General features: G+C 33.1%; 2 protein-coding genes across 2 annotated transcripts in view; one reads left to right on the top strand and one right to left on the bottom strand.

Annotated features, from left to right (window-relative positions):
* The window catches only part of LOC113771119 (LRR receptor-like serine/threonine-protein kinase FLS2), a 4,365-nt gene extending 1,090 nt beyond the window's left edge, over positions 1–3,275 (top strand). The window contains exons 2-4 of the mRNA XM_027315739.1: positions 36–379; positions 1,915–2,325; positions 2,515–3,275. Coding sequence (XP_027171540.1) covers positions 36–379; positions 1,915–2,325; positions 2,515–3,275 — 1,516 coding nt within the window. The remainder of the gene's footprint in view (positions 1–35; positions 380–1,914; positions 2,326–2,514) is intronic.
* A 6,480-nt stretch (positions 3,276–9,755) lies between these two features.
* LOC113771118 (LRR receptor-like serine/threonine-protein kinase GSO1) lies at positions 9,756–18,959 on the bottom strand. The gene is made up of 4 exons (XM_027315738.1): positions 18,107–18,959; positions 11,971–12,042; positions 9,817–11,645; positions 9,756–9,773 (listed from the first exon to the last, which is right to left on the bottom strand). Exons 1-4 carry the CDS (start codon positions 18,957–18,959, stop codon positions 9,756–9,758), a joined length of 2,772 nt encoding a protein of 923 aa, XP_027171539.1.
* Between the last annotated feature and the right edge of the window lie 4,423 nt (positions 18,960–23,382).

The raw sequence follows: 23,382 nt of genomic DNA, 5'->3' as shown, positions 1-23,382 counted from the left end.
TAGGAATTTAAGACTGTCATTTAATTCTCTGCAAGGGACAATTCCAATGGAGATTGGGAATCTAAACAAATTGAAGATAGTGGAAATCAACAACAATCAGCTTTCCGGTTCTTTGCCACGGAGGTGTTCAATATTTCGTCATTGGAGACTATTGATTTTGCTGGTAATAGCCAATCTGGTAGTCTTCCAGTCAGCATATGTTCCCGTCTTCAAAGACTCAAATGGCTTGATCTTTTCTATAACAAATTAAGTGGTATGATACCAGCATCCTTATCCAAATGTTCAAAGCTTCGTGTACTGGGGTTGTCATACAACAACTTTAGTGGAGTGATGCCAGAAGAAGTTGGGAATTTGACGGCACTCCAGGAACTATATCTTGGTCACAACGATTAGATGGTACCGTCCTAACTCTTTTTGCATTTTTACTTGAAATAAAAAAAAAAGTGCCGCATATAACTAGTTATATATTCTCAAACAATTAAATATTGTATTGATTAGTAGTTTAAAGGCTTGTATGAAGGGAATTCGAAGGCACACAAATATTGGGGCCATGTTTGTTAATTAGGAAAATTGACTTAATCTAATTGGGAAAAATACCAAAAGAATGGTTCAAACTAACCTATATGATTTGTTTTACTTAAATCGAATTTCAAAGTTCAAATACTTGATACTAAATTTACAAGAGGTTTATAAAAACACATAATTACGTGATCATGTACAAGAAGATAATGTAATTATTTATCATGGTTGTAAATGTTAACCAAGTTCATGCACGGTAATACATGCATTGCTGTTAACAAACGAAAGAACAAAAGAGGGCTGTGTTGGTGATGTAAGGGTTGTATTGGTGGGCGATTTGTAAGTACCTCTATAAGTGACATATGCTCTTGGAGGCCTGCCCTGCCCTGTGGTGGTAACCGGAGCCGAACCCACCCAAACTTTTTTTTTTTTACGAAAAAAAAACAAAATATAGAACAAAACAACAACTCCATGTCATATGTATGCAAGTTTGCCCTTTTGTCATCTTTAAACCCTATAGACAGGCAGGCATGCATGCATACATACATACATAGATACACATATGTGTATGTATATATATCTTGTGTTGGTTGTAGTGCAAATTCATTTTAGTTGTTTGAGAATTTTTGAGTTAAAAATTTTAATTTAAAGATTTTGGGCTGCAAAATAACACAAAGAAACCAAAAGTATGGATTACATTATGGAGAGAATATAGATAATGTTTCATATTGTGCGGTTAAATTCTTTATAGTATCTATATTTTACTTTAATTAAGGGAAGGCAATTCATTTTTGAGAAAACATCATCACAAAGAATAAGTACAAATAGAGCCATGCAACCTGCAAAGCACGTACTTCAAACTAGTCTTAGAAAAAAGTCTAATAATCATAGTAGAAACATTTTTTTTAATAAGAAAAAAGGTTTTAGGTAAATTCTTTACAACAATTTAACATAAGTTAAAAAAAAAATCATCCAGCTCATAATTTGAATATACTGCCCAATAATTTTTGATGCTTGAATGTAAAATCTTAGGTTCTGAAATTTTAATTTACATACTGGTCAATCATATTTCACTAGTACAAAGTTTTTAGAATCAGGTTTTACCGTCTAAAGACAATTTTGTAAGTGTGATTTTCATAGAGGTTGAGAATTTGGGAGAAAGGGTCGGTTTAAATATTAAAATGAGAGAAATTACAAGTAAGAGGTTCTCAATTCAAAACCTTTTCACTTACCAAAAAAAAGAAAGGAAGTTGAAAACTTAACTTGGCTTAGGATACGATCTCTCAGTGACAGTAAGTTGACAGGTACCACACATTTCATGAACATTGTACTATCCTAGCTCATAATATTTGGGATCCATTTTATGCATTAACATTTGTATATTTCATAACTCAGGTAGCATTCCAGAAGAGTTTGGCAACCTAAAGTATCTAGAAGTACTTAATATGGACTTCAATAGCCTAACTGGATCCATACCCGCTCAAATTTTCAACATCTCAACACTGCAAATATTGGGCCTTGAGGGCAATAAGCTTTCTGGAAGACTTCCGCCCTCCATGGGTTATGGATTAATCAACCTCGAAGAACTTTGTCTCAATATGAATGAGTGTGATGGAGTAATACCACCCTCAATCTCAAATGCATCTAAATTAACTGTGTTGGTCTTGAATTCAAACAGATTTAGTGGTCCAGTTCCAAACTCTATTGGGGACCTAAGACTTCTAAGACGGCTGATTCTCTATGAAAATCATTTGGCAACTGAACCTTCATCAAGAGAATTGAGTTTTATCAATTACTTGACAAATTGTAAGTATCTAAAACACTTATCTTTTGGTGACAATCCATTGCATGGTTTTCTTCCGGTATCGGTTGGGAATCTTTCAACTTCTATGGAGAAATTCTATGCCTATTTATTGTAGAATCAAGGGAAGCATTCCCGATGCATTTGGGAATTTGAGCAATCTATTGACTTTGAGTCTATATGGAAATCAATAGCGTGGACCCCTTCCATCGGAGTGAGACACTTGCAAAAACTCCAAGGTTTAAGTTTGACATCCAATCAACTGAGTGGTTCAATTCCAAATAGTCTTTGCGAGTTAAAGAGCTTATACAAATTGTATCTGAAAGCAAATCAGCTTCGTGGGTCAATAACATCATGCTTAAGCAATGTTAGTTCGCTGAGAGAAATTTTCTTTGATGGAAACTTCTTAAACTCAAGCATTCCTGCTGGCTTATGGAACCTCACCGATCTCTTGTATTTGGATTTGTCCTCTAATTTACTGAGTGGCTCACTACCTCAAGAAGTTCAAAATTTGAAGGCAATAACACTATTGGGTCCAAGAAATCATCTTAGTGGAAGTATTCCAAGTTCCATTGGAGGTTTGCAAAGTCTAGCCAACCTTTCTTTAGCACAAAATCAGTTTGAGGGACCTATTCCAGACTCACACGGTCATATTATAAGCTTGGAGGTTTTGGACCTATCCAATAACAATCTATCAGGTCCCATCCCAAAGTCCTTGGAGGTACTCTCATATCTCACTCATCTTAATCTTTCTTTCAACCACTTAGGAGGAGAAATTCCCTCTGGTGGTCCTTTTGAGAACTTCACACACGAATCATTCATGTGTAATGGTGAATTGTGTGGAGCCCAAAGATTTCATGTTCCTCCATGTTGGAGTCACAAAAAAGTATTTCACATGTTAGGCATTATATTGAGTATAACAGCAGCAGTAATTGCTGTTGCAAAGGAAGAATGAGGTTTCAAGAAATGCTGATTTGTTGCCCATGGGACTGCCGAAAAGGATTTCGTATTATGAACTGGTCCAAGCAACCAATGACTATGATGACAGTAATTTACTTGGCAAAAGAAGTTTTGGATCTGTATACAAAGGTACTTTAACAGATGGGACAGTTGTTGCTGCGAAAGTTTTCTCTTTCCTCTTAGAAGTCACTTCTAGGAGTTTTGATATGGAATGTGAAATTTTGCGCAACCTTCGCCACAGAAACCTGATCAAAGTGATTGGTAGTTGCTCTAACCTAGACTTCAAAGCCTTAGTGCTCGAATATATGCCCAATGGAGCCTTGAGAAAAGGTTATACTCCCACAACCATTGCTTGGATTTAGTGCAAATAATAAGCATGATGGTGGATGTTGCTTCGGCATTGGAATATCTCCATTTTGGCTATGCAAAACCGGTGGTTCATTGTGATTTGAAGCCTAGTAACATATTGCTTGACGAACATATGATTGCGCATGTAAGTGATTTTGGTATTGCAAGATTCTTGGATGAGAGAAACAGTGTTATGCATACCAAGACCCTTGCAACACTTGGATATATGGCCCAGGTTGAGCATATCTGACTTTTTCTTTAATTGCTTTTATATCTCTTTTTTGTATGAAAATATGTCAATTTCATGAGTTTTCTCTTTCCCTTCAACTATGATAGATTGATAGATTTCCTTGTGCAGTACAGAGTTTGGACTTGAAGGCCTAGTGTCAACAAGAATTGATGTGTACGGTTTTGGCATAATTTTGATGGAAACATTTTCAAGAATGAAGCCTAGTGATGAGATATTCAATGAAGATTTGACCCTGAAGAATTGGATAGAAGAATCTGTACCTAATGCAACAGTTCAGGTTATAGATGGCAACTTACTCAGGCAACAAGATGAGCATTTCAGTGAGAAATTGGAGTGTGTTTCAATGATCTTCAAATTAACTCTAAGTTGCTGCACCGAATGCCCACAAGATCAGATCAATATGAAAGAAGTTGTGGCAGCGCTTAAGAAGATAAAACGTCAACTTGACACTTTATCGGATACCTGAAAGATGGAAACGTCAATGTGAAAGAAGTTACTTGGGCTGATATTTGCTCCACCAACACCAAAAATATAGTGGTTTATGGGTGCAGAAATTGGCTGGCAGTTTGATTTGTGAACTTTTATGGGATAACATAGCTCCAACAAAAGGATTAGTGCTACTCTTCTGCCTTATCAAATGTTGAAATTAGGGTGCTTCAATAACTACCCAATGGGTACCAAGCTAGATTTTTAGTGTTGTTTTTATGGTCGAATTTATGACTCTATTTATATATGAAGTTTTTCTATGTCTTCTTCAGGTATGTGGAAAACATTTTGTTCGAAAATCTTTTTCCTTTTTTTTTTTAAAAAAAAAAATCTGTCTCTGCTTCCCACAAAATCTGGACAGACATGAAACCTGTGGGCCCTAGCTGAGACTCATTGATCAAGAGGACAATGTAATTTAGTGCAAAACAAGATTTTTTTTTTTTTTTAAGAGCATGGGGCTGAGAATTGTTGTCTTTTTTTTTTTTTTGCTGACGGAGTCAGTGTCCGGATCAATCCTTACGGAGCCCGATTAATCCCACTCCGGCCCGGGAGGAGAGGCCCCTTCCCCTCGAACACGGTAACCCTGGGACTCGATCCCTGGTGGGAAGCTGGACAACGACTTCCAAGGGGCTGTCGTGACCAAACGAGTTGCGCAGGAGGGGGGCTGAGAATTGTTGTCCAACGCTACATCTTTTTAGGATTAAAGATACAATCACAACACCAGAACTTGGTTTTGGCCCAACAACCAATTTTTTTTTTCCAGGATTCAAAACTTTAAATCTCTCCAGTTGCAAACTTGTAGTGTTTAATCCACATATGCAACTGTCCAACAGTGAATTCTTTTTCTATCTCTCTCCGTCTCTTTTTTTTCGTTTAGATGTTGTTTGGGAATTTCAGAAAGTCAGATATTATTTTTGTAGAAAAATACAAAATCTATGCAATGTCAAAACCCTTTCCTGCTTGGGATTCTCTAGGATCGAGGAACATTGTTAGTATACAGTTGTGAAGATAAAAGGTATTCAAATTCAGTACTTCTTTTTCGGTTCTATAGACGCGCTTTGGAGTTTGGAGAATTTTGCTAGTGCAATCATTCAATTTACAGGTAGACTGGACTAAGTCTTCTATACGGAAGATATTCAGCTCATGAAAGAATGTTGAGCACATATTTCCCACTTGCACAATTATTTGGGGCTTGCTACTATATATTATGTTTGCACAAATGGGAATTCAACATAGTGCTAATAATTGAGGTGACATGGATGTAGAATTATGGGCCATTGAAGAAATTTCTTTGGAAATGGGCAGTGGATAGTTAAAGTGATGGAAGGAAAAGGATTTTCAACAGGTGAGAAATCAAGAGAAGATAAAAAAAACAAAAGCACGATTGATTTCTTTAAGGAAGTTTCCAAATTGTGTAGGCCACCTAGATGCGATGACTGTAATAACCAAGCCACTATTCCGTTAGATTCTAAGGTTATCATTCACTTTAAAAAAAAAAAAAAAAAAGGTTATCATTCAGTTTTTTGCTGAAAATCCTCCGACTCTGACTCCCAATCACTTTCCACCATTAATCTTGAATCATTCAGTTTTGTGTTGTATCCCCCAACGTACGGGACCTTTTGCTTGGAGGATATTAGAGGTGCTAAATTCCGTCCTATGGTAGTAAATTACTCTGATACTTAGGATTTGTTTTCGATTGATTATTTTAGCTAATTATATATTTTAATTTTAAATAATTAGTTTTTTGTTATTTTACATTCGCATTTACGTTTGTATTTAGATTCTAGATTTTTTAATTATCTAAAAAAGCTGTAATCTATAATCTATCAAAAAGTAGCTTTTACAAATTTTAATTATTCTCTATAATCAATTTCTGTAATTGGATTTCACAAAATTTAAATCGAACGAGAATAAGGCCTAGTAAAACTCTGCTTTCCAGATTTGATTTTTTGTAGTTGACAGTTCTAAGTCCTAATAGAGCACCAATGCCTATAAATCATTTTCCTAGCCACTTAATAAAATGTTGGGTAAATAATATTTTACCCCCCTGTGGTTTACCCTTTTTTTAACATAACCCCCCTATGGTTTTAAAAGCTATACATAACATCCTCATGGTTTGGATTAAAGTGTCAAAGTAACGGAAATAGTTACTCGTAACAGAACTTCTAAAAATATCAAAATTACCCTTATAAATACATGACACATTAACCCCGTATAATTTTTATATTTTATCATATAACCCCCTTATGGTTTAATATTTTACCATATGACCCCCTTATGATTTTCAATATATACACATAACCCCCCTTGGTTAATACATAAATTTCAACTTTACATAAGGGTAATTTTGACATTTTAGGTGACGCCGTTATAAATGATCATTCCCGTCACTTTGACACTTTAATCCAAACCATAAGGGAGTTATGTATAGCTTTTGAAACTATAGGGGAGTTATGTAAAAAAAGGCTAAACCACAGGGGGTAAAGTGGAATTTACCCTAAAATGTTTTGTTAGATCTAGAAATAACAGCATCCTTTTGAATAGAAGAAAAAAAATTTAGTTTGATGGGATTCAGACCTCTGATGTTAATAGTCAATCAAGATCTAATAATGAACCCCACTCTAATATAGTACCAATTTATTGGGTTTCAGACACGGAATGAATCACTATTGAAAAATTAAGTACATAATAATTTAATGATAAACAAGTTAGTAGTATAAAAATAAACAATACACAAAATTTAACGTGGTTCCTTATTGAGTCTACATCCATAGAGAGAATACCCGTTTTTTGTTATGAAAGGAAAAAATCTTATACAAGAATACAATTTAAATCCAAACCCAACGGTTGTATACCATCTCTCACACCTAAAAGTCCTCTCTTACCCCATGTACAAAGTTACATGACTCCTTGTGTGCCACTTTGTAGTACACCAATCCCCACCTATTTATAAGTCACATTTATGGACCAACATCAAAATAACAATAGGATTTAAATGCTAATTCCTAAACTCATACAAAATAGGAAATAGTTTCTAATTCCTAAACTCATATAAAAAGGAAATTCTTTAACTACTATTTCAAGTAATTAAAACAATTAAGAAACTAGTTACTCCAATACAAAATAAAGAATCCACTTAAAAGAAATTAAGCCAATGTGAAGAGAATCTAATAGAAATAGTAAAAGTGCATGCCATCAATAATGGAATTATCTTTCAAGTGCTCAGCAGAGCAACCTGAGGAGAGGATACTAATTGGAGATGTTCCAACTTCACTTTAAAAATAAAATAAAATTCTCCACATTAAGAGCTAACAAAAGCCCCAAAGATAGTACGCATAAGAGAAATTTAGAGTGATATAGCTTGATGCCATCGTAAATATTCCCACATTTAGACCAAATATAGGTGCAAATAATTTAGGGTAACAGTGATAACATCATAATTGATCTTTTGATTTTATATGAGCTAAGTGGTTGTAGCCTTTGTTTCTTCTCTTGTAAAACAGCTAACAAATGTTGCCCTCTAAAGCATGTATATAATTCTCCCCTTTACTTGTACATTTTTTTTGGTACGTTATTTATTGAATTTAATCAAGACAAAGCTCTCTTTTTGGTAACACTGGTTCACTTCAGTTCCCTAAACAACTTAGGATAACCAAACAGAGAATCTGTGCCAACTGAGCTTGTTTATATTGTGTACAAGTAAATAGTTTGAAAGGACATATATTTAGGTCTAGGATAACTTTTGCTAGAAACTTCCTGGTAAGTGGAAGCATGTTCTTCTTTACTTGCCTCACATGTCAGTAGACTTTTCCTTTGAGGTAGCTCTGCCACCCCAGTGTTGGAAACTTTTTAACTAATCTCTGTGTTGAAAATTGCAATGTTTCACCCTAATATTATCTACATGAATTCTATTAGACTAGACTTTTTTTTTGTTAAAACTAAAAAAAAAAAAAAATCAAAGGATGCTGGCTGAAAGTCTATAAGATCAAAGGACTCCAACAACAAGGACATTGTTATTATCTCTGGCTAGTAACTATTACATCAGTGTCCTCAATACAGTCAATACTTAACCATTCTTTAAATTAAAATGGTGCATTTCTTTATAAAAATGCTTCACCAATTCTCAGATACTTCATAATTGCAGAACTCTGTTTTTGTTCCACACCCCAAGTCCAATAGAGTTTTATATCGACCTAATTCACTTCTCACAATTTTCGTTCCATGTATAAATGGACAACTCAAATTAGGCAAGGTTATTAAAGTTCTGATATGTGATGATTCAAAGAATCCCAAAAGACTTGTGATTTAGAACAAAGGGAAGTGACAGTTGCCAACAAAAGCCATGCTTTCACTTAACTCTTTAAACGGCTTGTAGGATATAACTGTTGTAAAGGAAGAAGAACAGATGACAGCTACTATTCTTTCTGTAGTTTAGAGAGCAACCTAAGCAACCTGATGCATTCATTTGTAGTAACGAAACATTTATTGCAATCTTAATACATGATAAGGCTAAAAGATACATAATCAGGTCCACATAAAAAGTAACCAAGAACTTGCTCAAAATTCAAAGAAAACAAAATAAAACCAATTATCTATTATGCCCCATAACTGAAAGTCCAAATTCGGCATATATAATGACACCTATGGAATCAAGTACATAACTCTTGAGCCTTCCAAATAATCAAGCTTTTGAACTATATAGCAATATCCGTTTGATCTGGTCAAAACATTGTACCTGATCCACTCAAGGTCTGACAGTTGGCTACAAGAAATAGTAGGCCATGAGCGCAAACGAATAAGGAAAGTAACTTCCTACCTTGAAAGATAAAATTTGCACAAAATTGCTAAGTACTTACTATCAGAAGAAGCTGCTGTTTAATTTTCTTCAAATTTGCTAAAACATCTTTCATGTTCATCCTTTCTCCTAGAGATTCTCTACAGCAGTTTAGAGCCAAATTCATGATCAATAAAACACACTTTAGCTTGTGAGTGAAATGCTCATCCTCTGGCCTTATTAAGTTTGCATCAACGACTTGAAGTGCATCAGGAAGACAATCTTCTACCCAGCTTCTAAGGCTCAAATCTCCTGAAAACATTTCATCACTAGGCTTCATCCTGGAAAAAGTTTCAATCAAAACTATTCCAAAACTATATACATCAATTCTTGTTGAAACTACCCCCTCTGATCCATACTCTGTCATAAGATTACAATAGTCAGAATAATGGAATTAGCTAAAAGATTAACAACAGATGGACAAATGTCGAAGCAAAGAAAATGTAGACTGAAAAGGATAAAAGATTAACCTGGTGCAATGTATCCCAGTGTTGCGAGGGTGTTGGTATGCAAAATACTTTCTCCTTCGCCAAACATTTTTGATATACCAAAATCACTTACATGAGCAACCATATCTTCATCAAGCAAGATATTACTAGGCTTTAGGTCACAATGTACCACAGGAGTATCATAACCATAATGTAGATATTCCAATGCACAAGCAACATCAATCATTATATTTACTCTTTGAAATAGATCTAAGAAATGGTCACGAAAGTGCAACCACTTATCAAGATTCCCATTAGGCATGTATTTGAGTACCAAGGCTTTAAAATCAGGGTTGGAGCAGCTACCGAGCACCATTGTAAGATTTCGATGGCGTAAACTCCTTAGTACCTCGCATTCTCTATCAAAGCTTTTTAATGCACCTTCCACTTGCAAGTTGAATACCTTGATAGCCACAACAATGCCATCACTTAGGATACCTTTGTAAACAGAACCAAAGCTCCCTTCTCCAAGCAAATTGCTTTCACTATAGTTATCAGTTGAGTGCAAAAGGTCATAGTAGGAAAATCTTTCATATTTTGCCACTGACATCAACTCTGTTCCACCTGAACCCTTTGGCTCCTTCAACCACCTTAGAACCAATATTGCTACAATTGCTATTATCATTATTGCTGCAATCACTGATAGACTAATGACAAGTACCTTTCTTTTTCTTGAATTACACTGACATGGTGGAACACCAAGCCTTGGGTCACCACAGAGTCCTTCGTTGTTCATGAACAATTGACCTGTAAAGTTTCTGAAGGGACCGTCTCGAGGAATTTCGCCGCTTAATCTATTAAAAGAAACATTGCATTCCTTGAGAGATTTGAGTGCCTCCATTGACTTGGGTATCACGCCGGAGAGATTATTGTGTGAAAGGTCCAAGAATTCCAAGCTGACCATATGGCTAAATGATTCTGGTATAGAGCCCTGCAAATTATTTTTTGCCAATGAAAGATTCTGTAAAGCTTGCAGCTCCCCAATTGTAGTAGGAATAATGCCTAACAATTGATTAGCCGAGAGATCCAAACTGTACGTTGCTTTGAGGTTCCCAATCTCCAAAGGTAACGATCCACTTATGAAATTTGATGAAAGGTTGAGAATTTCGAGATTTTTCATGCTCAATAGTTTAGCAGGTATCACGGAAGTCAACCTGTTGGAGTCTAGAAAAATTTGTCTCAAATTTGTCATATTTCCTAAGCATTCTGGAATACTACCAAAGAATTGATTTTGGCTCAAGTCTAACAACCCCAAACTATGTAATCCACAGAAAATGTCCAAGACATCTCTTACTTGATTGGAGTCCAAGTAAAACATCTGAAGATTTGCCAGACTATGCATAGTTCTTGGGACAGATCCAATCAATTCATTACCTGAAAAATCTAGAACTAGTAAACTGCTCAAATTGCTGATTCCGACTGGGATGTTTCCTTTGATTTTACAACTGAATGCATTCAAGTGTTCCAGAGTCGAATAGTTAGAAAAAGAAGCAGGTAGAAAACCATTTAGAGGATTCTGATCCACTCCTAGATATTTCAAGAATCTCCAAGTCATCAAGAAAGTGAAAATGCTTAATTCTGGAGATGAGGGTTCACTTGACAGCTTGTTGAAAGCCAAGTTTAGATATTCTAGATTTCTTAAACTTCCTAAAGAGTCGGGGATTGAACCTGTAAGCTCATTATTGTCAAGCGACAAAGTAACTAGCCGAGAAGCATTTGAGATGAAGCTAGGTATAACTCCACTCAAGAAATTATTGTAAATATTAAAATACTGCAGATTGCTTAGCTTATTACTCATTGTCAAAGGAATAGTTCCTGAAAACTTGTTCTGGCAGAGTTGAATTGTTTTGAGAGATGAGATGTTAAAAATTGTTGCTGGTATGGAACCCGATAATGTATTGTTGTGTAAATGAAGCTCCTCCAATTTGTGAAGGTTCCCAATCTTTTCAGGTATTCCACCTGTAACATAGTGAAGTACTTTTGTGTTAGCATACCGTCGACAGCTTTTCATTGGCAAGGCTCTAAAATTAAAAGAAAAAAAAAAACTTTTTGAACAATAGGAAGTTTTAGGTCTCCCCTCCCCCACCCCACCCCAAACCAATCCACAAAAAAAAAAAAACCTTCTAGCAAGGCTTTAAAACCGACCTCTTTGAATATCAAATCCGTTAAAAGGAAAAGTTGATTTCATTCAACCGAAATATAGGCCTAAGTTATCCTATTACCTATAGATCAGCCTGATGCGGAGTTTTAAAGACAGTCTATGCAATTAGGAACGAAGCCATACCTGTCAATTTGTTGTTGTCAAAATCTAACTCTGTCAACATAGCTAAATCCCCTATTTCAGTTGGAATTGCACCTGCAAAATTGCAACATTTATGAGTTTGATTTGACTTGTAATGGAAAAAAAGTTGTGATCCTTTTATTTTATAGATCCAATTGTATTCTGAACTTTGCCAATGGTTTAAGCAATTAAGAGCTTTTACTTAGGAACTTTGACATACCAGTCAATTTGTTGTCGGCAAAACTTAAAATCGTCAACATAGTTAGATTCCCTATTTCATTTGGAATTGCACCTGCAAAATTTCGACTTTTATGAGATTGATTTCACTTGTATTGGAAGTATATAATAACAACATTAATTGAGATTACTGAATTCTCCAAATGTATTAATTTGAAATGAGTATAGAATGTCTATAACATGATATAGGGGAGATTTGGCCCAATTATAAACCAGGGTAGATTTACACAGCTGGTTTGAACTGGATTTGTGAGGGCCCAAATCCGTTGGCATAGTGGAATATTAATTCTAACCATTACAGAATTAGACCACATTTCCTTCTCTATCTTAGATCAATCAACTCCCTTGTGCTTCATTTCTTCTTCTTCCTCTCTTTCTCTTACTCTGCTTAATCACATATGTACAATTATTAATATATATATATTTATATTATTGTATATTAAGTAATATATAATATATAACTATAAATATTGTACCATGAAATATTAAAAATTTATATATAAATTTATAATAATTCATAAATATCAAGTATATATATATTTATGTACTTAATTATGAGCTTAGGTGAAACTCGATTTGATTCCAAAACTCATATTAAAGTGTGAGTTGAATTTGAACCTTCTAACTTAGGCCTAGGGATGGCAATGGGGGCGGGTGCCCGCGGGGGGCTCTCGGGGCAGGGGTTGGGGCGGGGGGTGGGGCGGGGGCGGGGGGGAAATTTTTTCCCCCCGTTTAGAAATGGGGCGGGGGGCGGGGTCCCCCGCCCCGCCACCCGCAAAAAAAAAATATATATATATATAATTATATATAATATGGAATTTAATTAGTTATAAACTTATGATAATGATATTATTAGTTAGATGTATTATATAATGTATATTAGTGCATGTAATATAATTGATATTATCAATTATGTGAATAATTAGACATGTCTACTAATAGAATTTATTAATTAGTTATACTAAATTTACTAATACATTTATACTAAATTTCTAATTACACTTAATAGAATAACACTTTTTTCTCAAAAAAAAAAGCACAAACACAATAATGAATTAGTGATTGTATTTGTACCAAAAGTGAAAATTTAACTATTTTAGTTGTATTTATTTCATCATGTTGGATTGTATTCAAATAACTTTTGTTTGATTGTTTTTATGAGTTTCAATTGTAAAATTAAAATGAATAATAACTTGATGATGTGTTGATATTTTAGTACTTGATTATTTATTAAAATTGAACTATAATAAAATTTTATTAACCCCGCGGAGAAAATTTTATTAACCCCGTGGGTGCCCCCGCGGGGAAAGCGGGGCGGGGCGGGGCGGGGGGAGTGGGAGGCGGGGGACGGGGCGGGGGCGGGGGGAGTTTGTAAGCCCCGCCCCAACCCCGCCCCGTTGCCATCCCTACTTAGGCCTGAACCCAAAAATTCAAAAGTTTGAAAATCCTATTTATTGTCTAAACCAAGTTTGGATTTATCAAAGTCCAACTCATGGAGTCCAATTGACACACCAGCCTTGTTGCAAGTCTCCAATCTAGTGGATTCCTATGCTCGCACAACTACTTGGTCCCGCCTTAAGTCGGCCTTTTGCGGAAAGTAAATCCCAAATCCTTCAACCCTTATTCCTCCTCACTTATTCCAAAATAACCTACTGTTATTGGCTCCGTTTGGATTAGCTGTTTTTGGGGTTGTTTTTCAAAAACACCACTGTAGCATTTCGAATCTGAAAAACAAATCCGTTTGGATTAGTTGTTTTTGGGGTTGTTTTTCAAAAACTATATGAAAAACTTTTACTGTAGATTTTTTTGGATTATTTTTAGAGGTATTTTTGAAACATATTTTTGAGTATTTTTAGAATATTATAATTTTTATATTTTTATATAAATATACATTTATGCATTTATAATACATTTATATTTACAAATGTATAAATGTATATTATTATAAATGTATAAATTATAAATGAATATTATATAAATGTATAAATTATAAATTATAATTTTTATATAAATATACATTTATGCATTTATAATACATTTATAAATAAATATATTCATATATTCATATAAAAATATATAAATGTATTATATTCTATATAATACATAATATAAATATATTTATAAATGTATAAGTGTATATTATTATAAATGTATAAATTATAAATGAATATTATAAATATATTATAAATTATAAGTGTATATTATTATAAATGTATAAATTAATATATTATAAATATATATTAATATTATGTAGAAATGTATTTATATAATTAATATAAATGTATATATGCATTAATATTATGTATAAATGTAAAATTAATATTATGTATATTAATATAAATGTATAAATGTATTATATTATATATAACACATAATATAAATGTATATTTAAATGTATAAGTGTATGTTATTAAAAATGTATAAATTATAAATTAGTATTATATAAATGTATAAATTAATATATTATAAATATGTTTTAATATTATGTTGAAATGTATTAATATAATTAATATAAATGTATACATGTATTAATATTATGTATAAATGTAAAATTAATATTATGTATATTAATATAAATATATAAATGTATTATATAATATATAATATATAATATAAATGTATATTATAAATATACATAAATATTTATATATTATGTATAAATGTACATTTATATAAATGTATAATATATTATATATTATATTATATATAATTTATATAACATATAATATTTATGTAAATATATTATAAATATATAAAAATATATTTTAAACAAAATAAAATATTTATGATATGTATATGTAAATATATAATATTAGAAATGTATAATATATATAATATACATTAATATTAATATAATTTATATATAATATACATAATTGAAATATACATATTAATATATATTATAAAACAAAATTGCATAAATATATTTATAAATTTATATATAAATAAATGTATTTATATAAATATATAATATTTATTTCAATTGACATAATATATATAATATTATACATAATTGAAATAAATATATTTATATTAATATAATATATATAATATACATAATTGAATATACATATTAAAATACATAATTGAAATATACATATTAAAATATATAATTAAAATATATTAAAATATAATTGATATATACATATAAAATACATAATTAAAATATACAAATTGAAATATACTTATTAAAATATACAAATTAAATATGCATAATTGAAATATATTTGGAGTTATTTTTGATATATTGTTTGGATTGGTGTTTTTGAAGTTGTTTTTGAAATACACATTTACTGTAGCATTTGGAACGTGAAAAACAGTTTTTCAAAAATAGGCTCAAAAACACCAATCCAATTATAATCTAACAAACAATAACCAATACTCTGCTTGTCCTTCAATTTCACCATCAGATTGCTACTACCTCTACCGCTGTGCGTATCGCCCTCCTATGGATCTGTATGCCATAGTTTGCTGGTGCATTTTTTGTACAATTATGTTGATAGAATGTTGTTTTCAGGTGAAAATTAGATGAATATGGTGATAAAGAATGGGTTAAATGATGAGAAAGTGGCATGAAGAAAGAGGAATATGGTAATTTTGTTTTTGAGAAATGCAGGCTGCTAGGGGTGTATTATGGCCAAAATTTGAGATTATTTATGTTTGACTTTGTTTATCTTTTGCACATGAATGTCTCAGGCTAAAGATTTCACCTCAATAGTAAATAGATGGGCATGGGAGAAAGAATTTGTTGGTAATGGAAAACTTGCTTGAATAGAGGAAGAGAAAGTTGGGGCTTGGGGGTATTATCGGACTTTTGATAAAAAAAATAATGCTGACATCAGTCGACATATAAAAGGGGTAATTTCAGAAACCTCCTTTCAAGTTTCTAATAATATCATTTAGTACCTTTAAAGTTTTAAAAATATCACTTACCTTTCCCTATTTTCAAAATTTTTTTTTGTAACACTTTCAATCCCAAGTCAAAATATATGATTAAAAAACTAATTCTAAAAGAATTGGTAATCTCATTCCAAAGTTATCCTTTTGTTATGATTCCTTAATTGTCATGATAATTTTTTTTTCAAAGAGGATCAATAGTGACTTCACACTTAATCCCTTAATAACTCGAACCCATAATCTTTTAGTTACAAGTGAAGTATCTTACCAAATAGGCTGTGTTCTATTCTGCTTATGATAAAATAATTTAGAAACACTTAACATTTGAAAGCTTAATCAATGTGGTTATTTAATAGAAATATTTCTTAACCGATCTAAGAGATCCTTTAACAGTTTTTTTTGGTCATAATATGGACAAAAAAATTTAAAAATTGTATAAATTCTAAATATTTTACAAAACACGTAAAAACCATATGAAATACTGCAAAGATGAAAAAAAAAAACCTTTTTAGCACCTTGAAAACATCTTAAATAAATTTAAATGTAATTGTGAACACTTTCCCTTCTTCTGGTTTTCATCATGAATTTGGACAAATAAAAAATAAAGACTCTAAACAATTTATAAAATTCCTTAAATTCACTCAGGACATGTTACATAAAAGGAAAGATTTCTTTTGTTTGGTTCTCTAATGGTGTATTAAAAATGAAGGTAGGCCCAATATTAAAATTCTAAAAACAAAACTGACTGCTCGAATTGCAAAATTTTTGGATTCATCCCTTTTGTCGAAAAAAGGGTCCATTACTTATTATGTGGCCGTAGATCACCAAATAGACAAATCCCAAAGAAAAATCTACTTTTGCACTTTGGGAATATCTTAAATGAACTTTTATTTGTTTGTGCATTAAATGAACATGATGCTTATGTTTGTAGCTACTATAATTTAACGCATTAGACTTGCATCTTCATGCTTTTTGCCTTTGTTTTCAACTTTTAATTATATCATTATAATTGTGTAAAATAATAGTGCAACAAAAGGGCAACGTTAGAAAGAAATTATTTTCTCTTTCCTAAAATTAGTAGTTTAATCATATATTTCAATTGTGTTAAAAGTATTACAAAAATTTAAAAATGAGATAAATAAGTAATATTTTAAAAACATTGTGGACACTAAATGATCCTGCTAGAAACCTCAGGAATACGGTAAACATTAAGAGTTAAGACCCATACAATAAGGGTATTTATATTATAAATCTATTTGGATGTAGGACCTTTTGATAGTATTGACAAACCTCAGGGTCTGATATGTAATTTGATCAAACTGCAGAAGATGTAAATGTAATTGATCGAAGAATATATACGCACTCATATATAAACGAGAATGTCTATGTGGGTATATATGTATGTAAATCCCAAAATCCAATTACATGATTTGCATGGTTAAGGTTGAAATTTTGACTGCATATTTAAAGTTGTTAAAGCATGGTTCAGAAGAAATTGCCAAGTGATAGACCCAAAACGGAATCCACAAACAACACTCAGCATTTATATATAAAACACATTATACCAAGATAACTAGAGCTCGTGGAACTCTAACGATTATGTACCACACACAACTCTTAAACTTATACACCAATTTGCAATAGCAGGGACTTACCTCTCACTTCTACTAAAGACTGGCCCTCTAATTATACATGCACTAAGTTATCACAATTAAGACAGTGCTGATTTCCTTCGGGAAGATTCTAAAAATGCATCTTGCAGCTATATAAATCTAGTGAATGCTAGACTAATAGAGAAACAGAGAGGCGGTGCTCTCTCATCACTGTCTACCAAACCCGCAAAAAGAAAATGTTGGTATAGTTATTCTTTTTGTCTGAAACCTCCATATAGAAGAAGAGAAGCATAATCTTACTAGATATCTCAAATGCAAATACAAGAACAGAAGCATAAGCTTAATCCATACTTAAAAAATAGGAATAAAAGCAGGTCACTAATACATTTTACCTGTTAAATTGTTCATCTGCAGGTATAGGTCCTCCAGCATTGTCAAGTTCCCGATTCCGTTAGGTATGGATCCAGTGAAATGGTTCCCAAACAAGGCAAGATACCGAAGCAGTGAACACTGTGACACCGTTGAAGGTATTCGACCGATCAAATTGTTCTCTGCTAGACTAAGCCATGTAAGTTTCTGAAGGCGGTGACAGATGTCGTCCGGAAAAATGCCAGATAGGCTGTTATTCAGGAAGGAAACGCTTTCCATTGAGGAAAGATTGAAGGCATGGAAAGGCAAAGGACCGGAAAGCTGATTACTCTCAATAATCAAATTCTTCAAATTATGAAGATTCTGAAATTCTGTTGGAACGGTCCCCTCAATTGAATTGCAAGACAACCATAAAGTTTCCAAGTTTGACATGTTAGAGATGGAAGGCGGGATAGAACCCGTAAAGCTATTGTTTCTGAGGGACAGGTATCGGAGTTTGTATAAAGAACCAAACCAGGAGGGAAGCTCTCCACCGAGATTGTTGATCCCAAAATCAAGGTATCTCAATCTGCGCAAGTGAACTAACTCACGAGGCAATTCTCCGTGGAAATTGTTGCTGCTAATGTCAAGGGAAACCAGAAAGGACAGGTTCCCAAGTTGAGGAGGTAAGGTACCAGTAAGGTTCATCTTTGAGATATTCAAGCCAGTCACTCTACGTTGATGAGCGTCACAGGTGACTCCCATCCAATCACAGACGGAGGAGGTAACTGACCAGTTTTTTGGCAAGATTTTGTGAGAATCTGAAGTGATCATGCGATCTCTAAAAGCAAGAAGCGCTGATTGATCAGCTGTAATATTACCGTTGCTGGCTGCCATGATGGCTAACCAAGCTAAACTAAAGATAAACAAGAAAAAGTAGTAGATTTTGTTCATGGCAATGCTCATGGTTCGATTTCAGATTTTTCTGAGCTCACAAGTAAGAATTGGGGTCAAGTTTAACCCTATATATAGCTGTAGACGAGCATGGGAAGCAATAGCCAACACGCTCTTAGAAAAATAAAACCAAATAAATGGAAAGAGGCTGTAATATTGATATTCCTGCTAAGTTCCAAACAAGTACTATTAGATCATGGAAGGATGGACCTTTAGGGGAGGGACCTCCATCAAGTCGTGTTTTAACCTCTTGTAGGATTAGCAGGGCAGCAAGTCGGTGATGGGTAGAACAGTCTTCGGAGACCATAGCTTCAAGGTGAGGGCGTCTACCGTGCATAACAGGACAGTTTCTTGATATATTCCAGCATCTCCCCATTCTAGTTTCTGTTGTCATGTGCACTGCGAAGAAACAGACAAGCACTTGTCTCCCATCTCAAGTCGTTCCTGAACTCTCCTTTCAAAGTGAAGTGGGGACTTCTGCTATTCCATCGTGCAGGAGGGATATTTTTTGGCACTTTGTTGGTTAAAGGCACTCTTATTTTTCTCTGCACTAGTTTGGGATGTCGTCCGTTGCACATTGGAAACATATCAAGAAAATTTACAATGTAGTTAATTAGAGATATATCAAGGTCACTTCGAATTACAAAAAAAAATATTTGTAAATAATTGTAGATAAAACTTTCATGTACGTAGACACATTACTTGTAACCAGTGCATATATATTTAAAAAATGCTATTTATTTTATGTGTAAAGCTCGAGTATTGACTTCATACATCCATACTAGAAAGTAGCACTTGCATTGCAACATGAACCAAATCAGTATGTTGATTTTTGGAATTATATAACTTAACCAAAACATATGTAGGTTTTCGGAATTATATAACTCAATGAATAACCAAAACTAGTAAACTATGGACTCGTGCTATTAAACTTTATTGTTAAAGCATGTTCCTTCATTTTTAATTCAATCTATTTCTTTATTCTGTAAACTCCTAAATTATACTTTAATTAACAGATTTTCCATTCGTGCTAAGATTAGCTATTCCTTTTTCATTCTTTCACAGTTTTAGTTTCTAATATAGGCGGAGTATCCTTCTCGCCCCAACTCCATTTAAAATCGGAAAAAAAAAAAATTCTCCAGGGCGGGGCGGAGCATATTGGCACCCCCGGTTGCCATCCTAACGACTATAATCTTTCCTTAAGTTGTAGAAAAATTTGCCGTGATGTTTGCTAGAAAATGTAAGGATGCTTCGTAAATACGTAAAGTGATAGACATTCTTGCGCACTTGTCATCAATTACAAAAGTATAGCGTACCGTGACTGATAATCAAGAAGTCCACAATTCACCTTGCAAGAAAGACTTGGGCTTCAAATGTTTAAGTCTTTGAAGTTTGCTTCTTCTCCTTTGACAACCATCAAAAAATAAAAAAAAGGCTATTTTCATATTAGCATTTTTTTAAAAAAATAATTGAAAATACAATGGGTTGGAAATTCTTTTCATGAAAATTTAGAACTTGTATAAGAAGATCATTTAGTTTGTACTTCCTGTTGTTTTCCAAAATGATAAAGAGTATAGAGCAATTCATTTGTAATTTATACAAGTGCCCGTACATCTTGCTTTATGTCGACTCACGTTGTGATGACAAAAGTTTATTTCTTTCCTTGTTTCTTTTGTTAATTTTGTGTAAACTCAGAGACATTTTCCCTTCAACATACTTTTGAATGTCATCAAATGAAGTTAAAAGATAGCAAGCAAAGATTTTTTACTCACGCCTTCAATTTGCTTCTTATAGGACTAATATTAGAAAGAGAGTAGGAAAAAAAAAGAAGATAAAGTTGCATCACTAAATGCAAATGTTAGCACCAGCAAAGTATCCTTTTGTAATTGTGGTCACATCAAACTACACCAAATTCTTGACTATGCACCGATTGCAATGAAGATGGCGACTGAGAAAACTACATACAAAATTGGTCTATATATTTTTCGACCTGATTTGGAAGATAAGCATAAGATAAAAAATTGTGTTACCGGGTTGAAGGGAAAGGTGATGTACCAATTATGTGGAAAGAAGAAAGCATTCTGCAGTTGTTGTACGTCACAAAGTCTTGGCCGTTATGAATGATCATTCCCGTCACTTTGACACTTTAATCCAAACCATAAGGGGGTTATGTATAACTTTTGAAACCATATGGGGGTTATGTAAAAAAAAATGCTAAACCACAGGGGGTAAAGTGGAATTTACCCTAAAATGTTTTGTTAGATCTCGAAATAACAGCATCCTTTTGAATAGAAGAAAAAAAATTTAGTTTGATGGGATTCAGACCTCTGATGTTAATAGTCAATCAAGATCCACTAATGAACCCCACTCTAATATAGTACCAATTTATTGGGTTTCAGACGCGGAATGAATCACTATTGAAAAATTAAGTACACAATAATTTAATAATAAACAAGTTAGTAGTATAAAAATAAACAATACACAAAATTTAACGTGGTTCCTTATTGAGTCTACATCCATAGAGAGAATACCCGTTTTTTGTTATGAAAGGAAAAAATCTTATACAAGAATACAGTTTAAATCCAAACCCAACGGTTGTATACCATCTCTCACACCTAAAAGTCCTCTCTTAACCCATGTACAAAGCTACATGACTCCTTGTGTGCCACTTTGTAGTACACCAATCCCCACCTATTTATAAGTCACATTTATGGACCAACATCAAAATAACAATAGGATTTAAATGCTAATTCCTAAACTCATACAAAATAGGAAATGGTTTCTAATTCCTAAACTCATATAAAAAGGAAATTCTTTAACTACTATTTCAAGTAATTAGAATAATTAGGAAACTAGTTACTCCCATACAAAAGAAAGAACCCACTTAAAAGAAATTAAGCCAATGTGAAGAGAATCTAATAGAAATAGTAAAAGTGCATGCCATCAATAATGGAATTATCTTTCAAGTGCTCAGCAGAGCAACCTGAGGAGAGGATACTAATTGGATATGTTCCAACTTCACTTTAAAAATAAAATAAAATTCTCCACATTAAGAGCTAACAAAAGCCCCAAAGATAGTACGCATAAGAGAAATTTAGAGTGATATAGCTTGATGCCATCGTAAATATTCCCACATTTAGACCAAATATAGGTGCAAATAATTTAGGGTAACAGTGATAACATCATAATTGATCTTTTGATTTTATATGAGCTAAGTGGTTGTAGCCTTTGTTTCTTCTCTTGTAAAACAGCTAACAAATGTTGCCCTCTAAAGCGTGTATATAATTCTCCCCTTTACTTGTACATTTTTTTTGGTACGTTATTTATTGAATTTAATCAAGACAAAGCTCTCTTTTTGGTAACACTGGTTCACTTCAGTTCCCTAAACAACTTAGGATAACCAAATAGAGAATCTGTGCCAACTGAGCTTGTTTATATTGTGTACAAGTAAATACTTTGAAAGGACATATGTTTAGGTCTAGGATAACTTTTGCTAGAAACTTCCTGGTAAGTGGAAGCATGTTCTTCTTTACTTGCCTCACATGTCAGTAGACTTTTCCTTTGAGGTAGCTCTACCACCCCAGTGTTGGAAACTTTTTAACTAATCTCTATGTTGAAAATTGCAATGTTTCACTTTAATATTATCTACATGAATTCTATTAGACTATACTTTTTTTTTGTTAAAACTAAAAAAAAAAAAAAAAATCAAAGGATGCTGGCAGAAAGTCCATTAGATCAAAGGACTCCAACAACAAGGACATTGTTATTATCTCTGGCTAGTAACTATTACATCAGTGTCCTCAATACAGTCAATACTTAACCATTCTTTAAATTAAAATGGTGCATTATAGGCTGATAGCTGAGGCTTGATTAACTATATTCTTTATAAAAATGCTTCACCAATTCTCAGATACTTCATAATTGCAGAACTCTGGTTATTAAAGTTCTGATATGTGATGATTCAAAGAATCCCAAAAGACTTGTGATGTAGAACAAAGGGAAGTGACAGTTGCCAACAAAAGCCATGCTTTCACTTAACTCTTTAAACGGCTTGTAGGATATAACTGTTGTAAAGGAAGAAGAACAAATGACAGCTACTATTCTTTCTGTAGTTTAGAGAGCAACCTAAGCAACCTGATGCATTCATTTGTAGTAACGAAACATTTATTGCAATCTTAATACATGATAAGGCTAAAAGATACATAATCAGGTCCACATAAAAAGTAACCAAGAACTTGCTCAAAATTCAAAGAAAACAAAATAAAACCAATTATCCATTATGCCCCATAACTGAAAGTCCAAATTTGGCATATATAATGACACCTATGGAATCAAGTGCATAACTCTTGAGCCTTCCAAATAATCA

Source organism: Coffea eugenioides, chromosome 5 (assembly GCF_003713205.1).
Source record: "Coffea eugenioides isolate CCC68of chromosome 5, Ceug_1.0, whole genome shotgun sequence".
Classification (NCBI taxonomy): domain Eukaryota; kingdom Viridiplantae; phylum Streptophyta; class Magnoliopsida; order Gentianales; family Rubiaceae; genus Coffea; species Coffea eugenioides.
The sequence above is the reverse complement of the archived record's forward strand: the minus strand, read 5'-3'. Positions and strand labels throughout refer to the sequence as shown.